General features: G+C 50.9%; 4 protein-coding genes across 4 annotated transcripts; 1 reads left to right on the forward strand and 3 right to left on the reverse strand.

The window, feature by feature from the left end:
* Positions 1-210: 210 nt before the first annotated feature.
* On the reverse strand, positions 211-1,124 carry BO87DRAFT_20487 (uncharacterized protein). Its single transcript, XM_025618579.1, has one exon. The coding sequence runs from the start codon at positions 767-769 to the stop codon at positions 296-298; it is 474 nt and encodes a 157-aa protein (XP_025481115.1). The 5' UTR covers positions 770-1,124; the 3' UTR covers positions 211-295.
* BO87DRAFT_20474 (WD40 repeat-like protein) lies at positions 887-3,403 on the reverse strand. The gene is made up of 5 exons (XM_025618576.1): positions 2,544-3,403; positions 1,921-2,479; positions 1,384-1,864; positions 1,183-1,330; positions 887-1,119 (listed from the first exon to the last, which is right to left on the reverse strand). Exons 1-5 carry the CDS (start codon positions 3,143-3,145, stop codon positions 1,005-1,007), a joined length of 1,905 nt encoding a protein of 634 aa, XP_025481116.1. The 5' UTR covers positions 3,146-3,403; the 3' UTR covers positions 887-1,004.
* Positions 3,404-7,470: 4,067 nt separating this feature from the next.
* Positions 7,471-9,075, reverse strand: BO87DRAFT_355932 (oxygenase MpaB family protein; the record flags this gene model as incomplete). The annotated part of the gene is made up of 4 exons (XM_025621356.1): positions 8,661-9,075; positions 8,575-8,603; positions 7,810-8,524; positions 7,471-7,755 (listed from the first exon to the last, which is right to left on the reverse strand). The coding sequence occupies exons 1-4, from the start codon at positions 9,015-9,017 to the stop codon at positions 7,471-7,473; spliced, it is 1,386 nt and encodes a 461-aa protein (XP_025481117.1). The 5' UTR covers positions 9,018-9,075.
* An 869-nt stretch (positions 9,076-9,944) lies between these two features.
* Positions 9,945-12,262, forward strand: BO87DRAFT_375277 (H(+)-transporting V1 sector ATPase subunit A). Its single transcript, XM_025622991.1, has 5 exons — positions 9,945-10,157; positions 10,254-10,338; positions 10,401-11,068; positions 11,126-12,022; positions 12,075-12,262. The coding sequence occupies exons 1-5, from the start codon at positions 10,050-10,052 to the stop codon at positions 12,129-12,131; spliced, it is 1,815 nt and encodes a 604-aa protein (XP_025481118.1). The 5' UTR covers positions 9,945-10,049; the 3' UTR covers positions 12,132-12,262.
* Positions 12,263-12,356: the final 94 nt, after the last annotated feature.

Consider the following 12,356-nt stretch of genomic DNA (forward strand, 5'->3'; position numbering starts at 1 on the left):
TGAATATTCCTTTCTGGCGTTTGAAATGTCCCGGGGTTTACATGCTATGTTTGGAGTTTACTCTTATTATTACGATCGAGTGGGAATATCAACGTTCAAGAGTCTTATGTGGTCTGTATACTAGTCTGACTGACCATTTTTACATCCCTCAAAAGTACATTTATCCATATCCATTTTATCCCATCCCGCTCTCTCTTGCAAGTATCCAGTACTAGTAGTACTTGCCCATCTATAGATTCACCACATGAGTGAATCAATCAATCAGTCGATAGTACCCAAGCTAATATTTCGATTATCAGATGCATACTCCACTACCACTCCTACCAGCCAACTTTCCAACCTCAGAAGATACAGAGAAAAGAGAGAGAGAGAGAGAGAAAGCGAAGTAGCTATAGCGAGAAGCAAACATGAACTCGATGACCTCTTGAGCACAAAAGCAGAGAGGACTCCGATACGCAACGCACAAAGAAACAAACGGGAACATGACACCAAAGCACACTCCTAAGTAGTCCCTGGAAACCTGGCATGATTCACGACCCAAAGGGTGGACAGTAACGACAATGACAAACAGACCATTAACCGTAAACGTTGAAGTCTTTATAATATGTAAGAATATGGGGTGGGATGGAATATGATATAATGGATAGGGACGCCATGCCTTCGTGCAGTGGCTTATTACGGCACTGATGGCAGGCGCGCCGGGGATGGTAATGATGAATGTGCGGAAGGAAAGGAATTGAAAGAGAAAAATGAGATTGATGCAAAGCATATATTGATCTGTACCAAAAGCAGCGGCGCCTGCAACCTGTATTAAATGGATCACTGACGATGAGCCAGCAAAAATGCGTATATGCAGGGTGGAGTGAATAAACGGGAGCGGTTGGGTTCGGAGTAGAGATGAGGGAGAAAGCGGACGGAGTGAATGCGAGAGATGTTTAAGCTGGAGCTGCTTCCAAGTATGTATAGACTATATGGGATTGCCTGCTACTCCTGAAACGGGAGCACTAATTGAAGCTTGATGTTGAACGCAGAGCGCTAGTGCGAGTGAAACCACTTGTCGATACTGCCCTGTGCTTGCCTGCTGAAACATTTGGCCGTATGTCACGTTCACGTGTCCAACTAGAGAACTGTCAGTCAAAAGACTATCTGGGTGGAGGGAGGAATTGACGGGCCGGTGCTCACATTCTAACCAAGCAGTCGTCGCCAGCAGAAGCAAACATTCCTGGGTCTCGAGGATTCCAGGACATGGAATTTACACATCCTCGTACGTGCCCCTCCAATGCCTCTACAAGTGTGCCAGCTTCTTTGTGGAAGATATAAACACGAGAATCTAGAAACACATTAACCAAAGAAGGTGAGAATGTGTGTTCGAATGATGCTCACCTTCACTTCCACTGACAATAAAGTTTTCCGCCGCACCACCAAAGACACTGCGAATGACGAAATGCCCTTGTTTCTGCCCTGAAAATCGACGCACAACGTCTGTGGTGTTGATGTCAACAAGCTGTATTTGTCCGTCGGCGGAGTTGATCAACATGTGACGGGAGTCCCTGCTAACAGCGACGGAGGTTGGCTTGCTTTTCAGGGCTAGACAGTATTCTTCATCGCGGGTCGCAAGGTTGTAGACGTGGACCTTCTGATCGAGGTCTGCCGCGATAAGTCTCCGGCCATCGGGCGTGATAGCACAGTCTTGGACGCGGAAGCCTTCCGGCCACATGTATAGGGTCTGTCCACGCATGCCCCAATGACAGAGTTGCGAGCTCACGTCCAGAGCCGCCGTTACGAAAGACTCGCCATCAGGAGCCCACGCCGCAGCTGTCACGGGATGACGGTGGTGATTGATGGTCAGAAGGCAACGACCAGTCTTTGCCAACTGTCAGCACAAACACCGTCCTCGAACACGAAAAGGGGTCACTGTACCTCAACGCTCCACACGCGGGCGGTCTTGTCCTGAGAACAGGTAATGATCTTCGAGTCATCCGGGCTCCATGCACACTGTGCAACACCATCCTCATGACCCAAGAGCTTCTGTATCACAGAGAAGGTGCTGGTTTCGTAAATGATTACCGTCTGATCTTTGCTGGCAGTGACCAGCTTCGTCCCGTCGTTGGAGAACTGGCACCACCATACCTCGTCGGAATGCTGGTTCAACTCAATCCCGGTCCGCAAAGGAAAGTCTTTGCGATCACACATGTGATCTGAATATAATGAAGGTGGTGATGCGGAATTATGGTATAAGCACTGGTTGATCTGTGTTTGTTTGACGTGATCCAGCAGAATAGCAAGACGATTGTCCGGGATCATTACAGAGGGCGATATTGACCCTGCTAGGTTGTTAGCGGTATGCGCCGTTACAGCTCCGAACGCTGGGTTTGGGGACTCACGAGACAATTCCGATAACAAACGTTCTCGAGAAGAGCTTATGGGACCGTCCCAGCCGGCCTGGTCGTGGAGATGTTCCGGGGGGCACATGAGTAGACTAGCATGAAAGTCAGTTTCACTCACGGTGGTGCCGCGAGAGCTTGTCAGCGTGGTGTGCTCACCTGGACAGGGCGTGTAACCGTCCTATGTCATAGTTCAGAGGTGTCAGTTCATGTCTCAGAACTATTAGGGCCGCCGCCAAATCGCGGGCTTCCAACAATTCGAGGAATTTTTGCTGTCGCAGGTAAAAAAGCATTTCGTTCTTTTGAGCATCTTCCACCAAAACCAGCTTCTCCCGATTCGTCGCTTGCTCGCCGGTATTACTCCTCCAACCACCTCGATCCGGATAGAATGATTGCACCAGTATATGTTCCGCCTCGGTCCATCGGCCCTCTAACACCGCATTTCTAAATGTAGCAACTGCTGGGCTCTCCAGTTGATACCCACTCTCCTTGCTTAGAAGCGTCGCGGCCCCATCATAGCCAAGGTCAAACAGGGCTTGAATCAAGATCCTGGTAACTTCTTCTCGGTCATGACCATAGTATGACGGAGGGCCGACTGACGCCTTTTGAGAGCCATTCGTGCATACGTCTCCGTTGGAGGCCGTGAAACTCGTTTGGCCGTTCAGAGAGTGGGCGAAAGCTGTCTTCTGGGACGGGGATGCATTTGAGCCATTCAACGTATGGGAGGAGCCGTTTGTACTGGAAATGCCATCCGGGCGCATATTTGCCAGGCGCCTGCGCTTGGGGTACGGTTCGGGGCCCTCTGATGGGGCGCGTGACTGAATACTGCTGGATGTTCGAGACCTGGCCTCGCTTGCCGTGCGATCCTCCGCGAAACCTCCTGTTCCCTCAAAAGTGTGTTCGGGCGTATCCGGTGTGCTGCTACGGCGCCGTCGACGAGCAGAGGATGAATGCGGGTTTCCGAGAGCGCCCACTGTACCGTAGTTGTAGTTGGCTGTCGGTCTTTGGAGGAGAAACGCGGAAGGGCCGCCCGGAGCGGAAGTGAGTGGACGGGACGCTGAAGATTGGCGGGGGATAGGAGGGTCAGGGTGGTCGGGAGCGGCGGAGGAGGGTATATAGAAGGGATGATTGTCTGCCAGTTCGAAAACGTTCAGATCTGCCCTTCCGCCTGGCTCTGTAGGAGAACCAGGAGAGCAGACCTATATCAGCGGCGGGTCACTGATACTCGCCGAGGCTCGTTTCACGGGGTGGGAGCTCGTTGAGCAACTGGGTGGTCAATCAATGTGCTGGGCTTGGGTGAAATAGATATCGGTGGAGGTTCTGAGGTATCAGGTTCTGGTCAGCTCCTGCACTGTAAGATGGATGGACTGGGTGGGTAGTTCGTGCAGTCGTCGGGCGGAGGTCTTATCGGACTAGGATCAGATCCGGGGAAAGACGACCGATTGTCGGGAATAAAGGACAAGGAGTAGGAGAGGCGGTACAGACTGTGTTCAGGAGCAGATAGGGATGAGCGAAGTAGAGTCGAAGGGAACTTAGAGTAACAGAGTCAAGCGAGAGCGTATGGCCGGTAATCAAGCGTGGGGGGGGGGGGGGCAGAGTAGGTGGTAGATAGCAGGAAGCTGGAAGAACGGAAGTTCAGTTGAGGTCGAAGCAACATCGGCGGCTGGTCTTACTCTTTCCAGGTGGCCGTGGGGCCAAGCAAGCAGTCCCGACAATCCAATCCTCTCCCCCATCGATTAATCCCACTGCGCGGTTTCGCCCTTCCAACCACGCCCTGCCCGAGCCCTACTGTGTCGATCAATAATTCTACTTTTGTCCTTTGGATCCTTGTCCAAATAGCGCCATAGTCTGCAGTACAGATCAAGGATAATTTCAGACTCTACAGTGTATCACAGGAGTTTACATTGATGAGTCGAGACAATTATCGATCCTGACGATTAATGATGACGATGATACAATACCGTATGACGATACTGACCAAAGGTTATCAGAAAAAGAAGAAAACCGTGGCTTTCCTGCACTCATCCTCTTTGGGTTCTTTTCCAGCTGTGATTGTCTCTCTTTCTGTCTGTTCCTTTTTCTCGCCTCTTAAGTTTTTCTTATATATTTCTTTTTTCTTGTCTCTTCCCGCGGTGATCTTCCCTCCCCTGGACACTCTAAGCCTTCAAGTGCACATCGTAGAACAGATGGGGTTCCCCAACCCGGTTGATCTTGAATTCACGCACATCACCTGAGTTCTTCTCCGATCGGTTCCAGAGCAGCTGACAAGGGCAATTCCGATAATGACACCATCCCCGACTATCAGGACTGAACGGCGGTTATCCAAGGGGCATGTCCCAACGGTTGGCGGGATTGGATCCCAGATCATCACTGCCACCTAATCTAGTCTATATCACCTGCACATTCCACTCGGAACACATCAAATGAGCTGTTCCCATGTCAGTGTCAGGGGCGCTCCAAGCTTAGGGACCTTATAATGTCATCCCACTTAAGACTCCCTTATCTCCTCTCATACTCTAACCATCTACCCATGGAGGCACGGACTTCGCAACTACTACAGCACGGTATGCCATGCAGCCCAATAACGCCACAGCCTACTAAGACATGTACCCAACCCCAACTAAGTAAGCAACCCACTGTGGAGGCATGCCATTTGGTACCACTGGAAAAGACCCAAGTGGGTATGTCGATTAGGCGCTGTTGGTGAGTGTGGAGGCCCCAGACCTCATTAGACTCCCATCGGATGCAATTCCCTTGCGCATCACCATGTTCCAGATAAATGCCTCTAGGACCGTGCGACACCTTCCAGACGTGACTCTAACACTGTATTTTCTGGACCCACAGTTAAAGCCTGCAGTTATCCGGGTTAGGAAGCTTAGGGTAGGGAGGTCTGGCAGCCAAATAAACGGTTTGTTCAAGTGTGGGACCAGGTTCCCCCGCAGTTGCATGAGCACCTCTTAGTACATTTGTCTTCATGTCTCTTTGAGCTAACCAAGCTCGGGCACAAGGAGGCCCCTGTTAGCACTCGGGGGTCAATCAGATTGGTGGATGCTGCTAGTACCTGAAACGGTGCCAGATGCCATACTTTGCTAGGTTCACTACTTGTGCCGGGCGTTCTTCACCGCTGCTTTCAAGATGTATTGGCTTCAGTCAAGTACCAATGCATCGTTAAGGTCTCAAACGCCCGTATTCTAACCGAAGGACGTGACTTACGAGGCTTTCAGGGGCATACTTGACGCATCCTGCCTACTGCTGAGGCCCGCCTAACGCTGTGTTTGATTGTGGCGCTTATTTTCCGCACTAGTAACTGATTATCGCATATTCCTGGCGGTTATCACGGCCTTCACTTATTCCTGTTAGATGGCTATATATAAAGTTCAATTTCCACGACACATAGCGCCTATACACAGTTGATGGATCTAGCCAGGGGTTTGGAATGATATGATCGACTCCTCCGAAAGTATGAATTTCTGGGCTGGTGTCGAAATCGCGGGTCAGGGATTACATCGTTTCAACGTTCTTTGTTCCAGGAGGCCGGTATTCTTCAGAACAAACAATTCCCTGGGGTCGATTCGCTCTTTCTGACCGCGTGGTATCTGGACGGGAGCATCTGATTTAGTGGGAACCAGTCAGTGGAGTCGTGCAGTGAATATGAGAATGTGCAGAACACTGGTATGTTCCCCATTATGCGGCAACCCAGGCCAACAGCAGAGGAATCTAGTACCTCAGAAAAGTCAACTAGTGTCATAAAATTAAGCTTATCCCCTAGAATCCCATTTAACGGGAACAGCATCCGTGACGGCCAGGCTAGAGCCGAAACCAGCAACAGCCAGATCTGACATTAACTGGGAACTAGACTGTAGTAGACCAGCCACTGTAACCATCGAAACCGGATGTCAGAGTCAAAGAAACATGTGCATTGCTATACGCCCAACTAGATTCTCTTGCCTACTAACAAATACTATACTACTACCTACTCAACACCAAATATAGTAAAACACAACCCACCAAATATCTCAGCAGTATAGTATCCAAGATCCAACCACACCCCCTCAATTCAACGCCATCTCACCTATTAGTAACCCTACAAACCATATCCGAGGCCCATCCATCATCCAATGACTAACAACTACCCTCCCCGATCTCATAATGACATAAGTTGAACCAACCCGAACCGCTCCGCTCCGCTTTCCTAATTGTGCCGGCGGAGGGGAAGGGTGCACCTGACCTCATGATGACTTTATCCCTCAACCGAAACCCTCCTTCCCCTCCACCCCGCCATCCGGCAGAGCAAAGCTACCTATATATAGCTGGAACGCTTTCACCCCCAAGGTTCTCATGTCGTCTTATTCAACCATTCAGAAGACCAAGATATTGCACCATCCCAAGACCAGACCAACCACCTCTACTTAACTTTTATACCTTACCTACCCGAACTTTAATATCTTCAATATGGGCTGCGGTTGCGGATCCGGAAACACTTGCGGTTGCAGCGGACCGAGTTCCTGCACTTGTGGACAGTCGTGCTCTTGCAAGGAGTGTGGAGTATGTTGATATTCCTAGTACCTGTTGTTGGTTTGGGTTGGGTTTTGTGAGGTGAGGATGTGATGTGCATGTGCTAATGGGGTTTTGTGTACAGAAGTAAATCGGTTTTCTCGATGGCTACGGACACACCCACTACTGTGGTTTTACCGGCTTCTCGAGTGAAGATGTGTGGGAATGGTGATGTGGGACGGTGATAATGTTGTTGTTGTGGTTGTTATTATGATATGAAATGAATTGAAATGACATGATTGTATATGAAACTGAGTTGTTCCTTAGTTGAGGGTGGGTAGAACTTGTAGTATATTTGTAGTGTGGGCTATGCTGTAGTGGTGATAAGAAGGGATAGTAAGTTGTTTCATATACCTTGCTGCGTAAGGAGCACCACAGCTGTAGGGATCTATGCTGTGTTTCAATGTAACTGATGTTGCCCGAGGTCTCTCAGTTTCAGTTCTCTGGGGTCAATAACGTCATAGTGGGGCGCTGAAGGTACGATAACGGGTCGGATGTATACATATACAACGCACACGGATATACCATGCTATTAATATCTTATCCTTGGAGAGAATACTCGCATCACCATACGAATCACATAATATCCCCCACTGAGCAAAGTCACGACAGTAATAAATGCAGCCACCAGACCCACCCGGGCCAGTGCTTCAATGCCGCGTCGCGATGTTTTCGGAATCCTTTCTTCCTCCTTGACCGTCACTGCTTTATAGAGCGGACCTGCATGAGATGGCTTGTATACAAAGTCAAAGAGCGACTCGCCTCCAAGCCCTTTCTCTCGGTCGGTTATCATGGTGTAATAGTATCGACGACGATACTGCCCCAAGTCAGTGCACACGCTAATGACCACACCACGAGAGAACAGACATACCGCGATAAACCTCTGATCGAGCTTCGGAAACAATCGGGTGCCATACGCTAATGCCATGACAAAGAAGCAGTACCCGTATATCAGAACTCGATAGTACAGCTTGGGCTGAGGAATATGAAGGCTGTCAGAGAGTTGCGTCCCATTCAGTCGTCGAACCATAGCCTCCATGAATCCCATTGAAGCATGCGCTGGGGCTTTGTTCTCCAGGCCGTGGAGTATATTACGAGCTAGGACTCTACCGATGTTTATAGGATCCACCTCCGATACAAGGAGAGATTCCATTAGCGCTCGTGCGGTTTGCTGGCTGGCAAAAGGTTCGTCTGGAACTCCTAGGTAGTAGGCTACCAGCCTCCAGAGAGCTAGGTAGTCGTCTATCTCTTGCTTGCGGAGCCAGATACCTTGCCGGGGGAGGCCAAGCCAGATGATGATGGACGAGAAACTGCTAATTGTTGCAAGGCTGTCAAGGTCATTTATAGGGATTCCGTACCTCTCCTTGTTATACCTTTCCCGAACACAAATCAAGGAGCGAAGATAAGCATGCAGCAGCCGAACGCGGATGGATGAGATATTACCAACACCGCCTGGCTTCATTGCGTCAACGGATTCAGAGACCTGAAGGATAAACTGTAGGGTCTCCAGTAGTCTCTTCCGCACGACATATATATTGTTGAAGCCTCCACATAAGGTTAAGGCCTTAACGACACTTGGTGAGCCCCTAAGTAGGAATAAGTCGAAGCCTGGTGGAAATTTCTGAGAGTGACTAACATGCCGCCCAAGAGGCTTTCGAAGTTTAGCTGGCATTTATCAGTGTTTATGCTTGGAGTTGTCACTAGATTAGATGCTAGACTTACCACGTTCAGAATGGGAAGCCCATAACGGAAGAACACCTCCTGTCCCCGTTTGATCTGCTGCCAATCAACCCAGTCCGGCACTGTGTTGACTTGTGCCCAGAGTTCACTAAGCTTTCGATCATCTTTTGCGTGATCCCTCAGCATGATGTACACATCTAGATCGGGTAACTTCCTGTCTGGATCAATTTGTCTGTCTTGATTAACTACCTGACGGCCGATATCGTTGATCTGGTCGATACATTCATCCCCAAGCCTGTCATAAGTGTGCATCTTTGAGCGCAACTGTTCCCTCGTCTGATGAAGGGGCGACCATGCGAACGTATGGTCCCAATAGGTGTAGATTTTTGATGAATCCATTATGTCGATTCGCACCTACGAGGCGTCGGAGAAGGGACAACAACTGGGGCAAGAAGGATGGATGACGGAACATGTGTGTCCTGAAATCTTTCAACTACATCTGGCGGAGTGCCATCACGTCACTTGGCTTCTACCTGTATCAGGGACGGATTTCTCGATCCTCCGATGAATTTAATCCCCGGGCGAATGGAATGGTCCATAGAGGGCAGTTTCCATGGGATCAAAACGGAAACCTGTCAATGGCTTGTCAGGCAAGCAGACGACGTAAGAGGCTTCGAATACGCGAGGGGTGGCATGCGGAATAGTCCACTGTTGGTGAAAGCGTATGGTTCTACGAAAAGTTCACTTCGCAGAGCGTAGAGAAGTCCTTGGGATGGGCAACTTGGGCGTTCGGTGTAGCGTTTTAGAGACGGGTATGAAGCTCCCATCGTCAGAAGCCTTTTTCGATGGAAAGCAGCCTCTGGTTGGCTAACAAACTCCTACAACCACTGAAGAGTTCCCAGAAGCAGTTACTAAGGGCTTCCCACCCAACTTACTATGTAGTAGAGAGGTGGACATGATGATGATGGCTGGTGGCTTAACATTTGATGTGGAGAGACCAAGAAGCAAGCGGCACCGTTTTGATAAGGCGGGCTGAGTAAACACGCAACACCGCAAGGACCACACGGCCAATCGCTCATCAGGGGCCACTAGTTAGTTGATGTCTTCGGATTGTCAATCTTCTAGATATTGTATTAATATTATGATTTATCTGAGCGAATGCTAGGATTAGGTGTGCGACGACTCAAAGCACGCCCCTCGCTGCTTGATTTGATTGCGCATCACGAAGGAGACGAACAGCCAGTCGGTTCGAGGTCGTCATCACCGCCTGGACTAGACAGCCCGCAACTGCCACCGCTCCCCGTGTCGCCCACTTCATCATCCTGCAGCGACAGCTCCTCCTCCTCCTCCTCTTCTCCTCCTTCCCCCATCCATCCCTCCCCCTCCCCCGCGCTGTCCACTCCTGTCATTCACCTCCCTGCTTCACGCATCATGGCCCCCTCCGCTGATGCTGGCGAGAGCCAACATGGTTCCGTCTTCTCCGTCTCCGGTCCCGTCGTCGTGGCCGAGCATATGATCGGCTGTGCCATGTACGAGCTGGTATGCTTCCCCATGCGTTTTCCCGCCGCCAGATACTGCGCTTCTAGGTTTACGCATCTGCAAATTTTAATCGCTAACACCGGGCATCGACTGTAGTGCCGTGTCGGTCATGACCAGCTGGTCGGAGAAGTCATTCGGATCGATGGCGATAAGGCCACCATTCAGGTCTACGAGGAGACAGGTACATCCGCCAACCCCTCCGGGCTCCCCACAACATCCCTGTCTAACTGCCACTTTCTCTAGCTGGTTTGACGGTCGGCGACCCCGTTACACGGACAGGAAAGCCCCTGTCGGTCGAGCTGGGCCCCGGTTTGATGGAAACGATTTACGATGGTATTCAGCGGCCCCTGAAGGCGATCTCCGACCAGTCCAAGGGTATCTACATCCCCCGTGGTATCGCGGTTAACGCCCTGGATCGTGAGAAGAAGTGGGACTTCAAGCCCGGCAAGTACAAGGTCGGCGATCACATCACCGGTGGTGACATCTGGGGTACCGTTTTCGAGAACAGCTTGGTGAACGACCACAAGATCATCCTCCCTCCCCGCGCGAGGGGTACCATCACCCGCATAGCCGAGGCGGGAAGCTACACTGTCGAGGAGAAGCTGCTGGAAATTGAGTTCAATGGAGTCAAGACGGAACACAGCATGATGCACACCTGGCCTGTCCGTGTGCCCAGACCGGTCAACGAGAAGCTCTCGTCAGACGCACCTTTCATTGTCGGTCAGCGAGTGCTGGACTCCCTGTTCCCTAGTGTCCAGGGTGGTACTGTCTGTATCCCTGGTGCCTTCGGATGTGGAAAGACTGTCATCTCCCAGAGTGTCTCCAAGTTCTCCAACAGTGATATCATTGTCTACGTCGGTTGTGGTGAGCGTGGTAACGAGATGGCTGAAGTGCTGATGGATTTCCCCGAAGTTAGTGCCCCATCCTACAGCATACATCCAGTGACTAACAAGCGATCGCAACAATAGCTTTCCATTGACGTCGATGGCCGCAAAGAACCCATTATGAAGCGTACCTGCCTGATCGCCAACACCTCCAACATGCCTGTCGCCGCCCGTGAGGCGTCCATCTACACCGGTATTACGATCGCCGAATACTTCCGTGACCAGGGCAAGAACGTGGCTATGATGGCGGACTCCAGTTCCCGCTGGGCTGAGGCTCTTCGTGAAATTTCCGGTCGTCTGGGAGAGATGCCGGCTGACCAGGGTTTCCCCGCCTACCTGGGTGCCAAGCTGGCTTCCTTCTACGAGCGTGCCGGAAAGAGTAACGCTTTGGGTAGCCCCGAGAGAATTGGTAGTGTCAGTATTGTCGCTGCCGTCAGCCCTCCGGGTGGTGACTTCTCGGATCCCGTCACCAGTAGTACCCTGGGTATTGTCCAGGTGTTCTGGGGTCTGGACAAGAAGTTGGCTCAGCGTAAACACTTCCCGTCGATCAACACGTCGATCTCTTACAGCAAGTACACGACGGTTCTGGACCGGTACTACGAAAAGCATCACCCCGAATTCCCTCGCCTGCGTGACCAGGTCAGAGAGCTTCTGACCAAGTCGGAGGATTTGGACCAGGTCGTGCAGCTGGTTGGTAAGGCCGCTCTGGGTGACTCTGACAAGATCACCCTGGATGTGGCTGCCATGGTCAAGGATGACTTCCTGCAGCAGAACGGTTACAGTGACTACGATCAGTTCTGCCCGCTGTGGAAGACCGAGTACATGATGAAGGCGTTCATGGGCTACCACGATGAAGCCCAGAAGGCGGTTGCCCAGGGCCAGAACTGGTCCAAGGTTCGTGACGCCACCACCGACATTCAGAGCTCTCTCCGGGGCATGAAGTTCGAGGTGCCGACCAACGAGGCGGAAGTCTCCGAGAAGGTAAGCCAGATGCCACCGCTCCTAAGTATTCTGTGTACTAACTTTGTTCCAGTACGAGAAGATCCTCCAGCAAATGTCGGAGCGGTTTGCTTCGGTGTCGGATGAGTAGAGGAGGACATATTCACCGGGCTAGACCGGGGAGGCGTGCTGTCTATTTTATATTCCCGAGCTTGTAGCATAGCAAATTCCCAGTATATGTAGTTATTGCCGTTGCCTTGAAGAATTTCCGTTTCGAGAAGCTTTCATTTATCGAACGTCAGACTCAAGTAACTACTTAGGAGAGTTGTGTTGTGCGTGAGTCAGTCAGGCAGCATCATTCAGTCATTTGCTGAAA

The sequence above is a fragment of the Aspergillus neoniger genome (assembly GCF_003184625.1).
Source record: "Aspergillus neoniger CBS 115656 unplaced genomic scaffold BO87scaffold_11, whole genome shotgun sequence".
NCBI classification, from domain to species: domain Eukaryota; kingdom Fungi; phylum Ascomycota; class Eurotiomycetes; order Eurotiales; family Aspergillaceae; genus Aspergillus; species Aspergillus neoniger.

Coding starts and splice junctions, on each gene's coding strand:
- BO87DRAFT_20487 (XM_025618579.1), bottom strand. CDS start 769: ATGCTTTGCATCAATCTCATTTTTCTCTTTCAATTCCTTTCCTTCCGC.
- BO87DRAFT_20474 (XM_025618576.1), bottom strand. CDS start 3,145: ATGCGCCCGGATGGCATTTCCAGTACAAACGGCTCCTCCCATACGTTG. Junction 1,865..1,920: donor CCCGCGTGTGGAGCGTTGAG/GTACAGTGACCC, acceptor CAGTTGGCAAAG/ACTGGTCGTTGCCTTCTGAC. Junction 1,120..1,182: donor GACGACTGCTTGGTTAGAAT/GTGAGCACCGGC, acceptor ACAGTTCTCTAG/TTGGACACGTGAACGTGACA.
- BO87DRAFT_375277 (XM_025622991.1), top strand. CDS start 10,050: ATGGCCCCCTCCGCTGATGCTGGCGAGAGCCAACATGGTTCCGTCTTC. Junction 10,158..10,253: donor GCTGTGCCATGTACGAGCTG/GTATGCTTCCCC, acceptor CATCGACTGTAG/TGCCGTGTCGGTCATGACCA. Junction 10,339..10,400: donor TCAGGTCTACGAGGAGACAG/GTACATCCGCCA, acceptor CACTTTCTCTAG/CTGGTTTGACGGTCGGCGAC.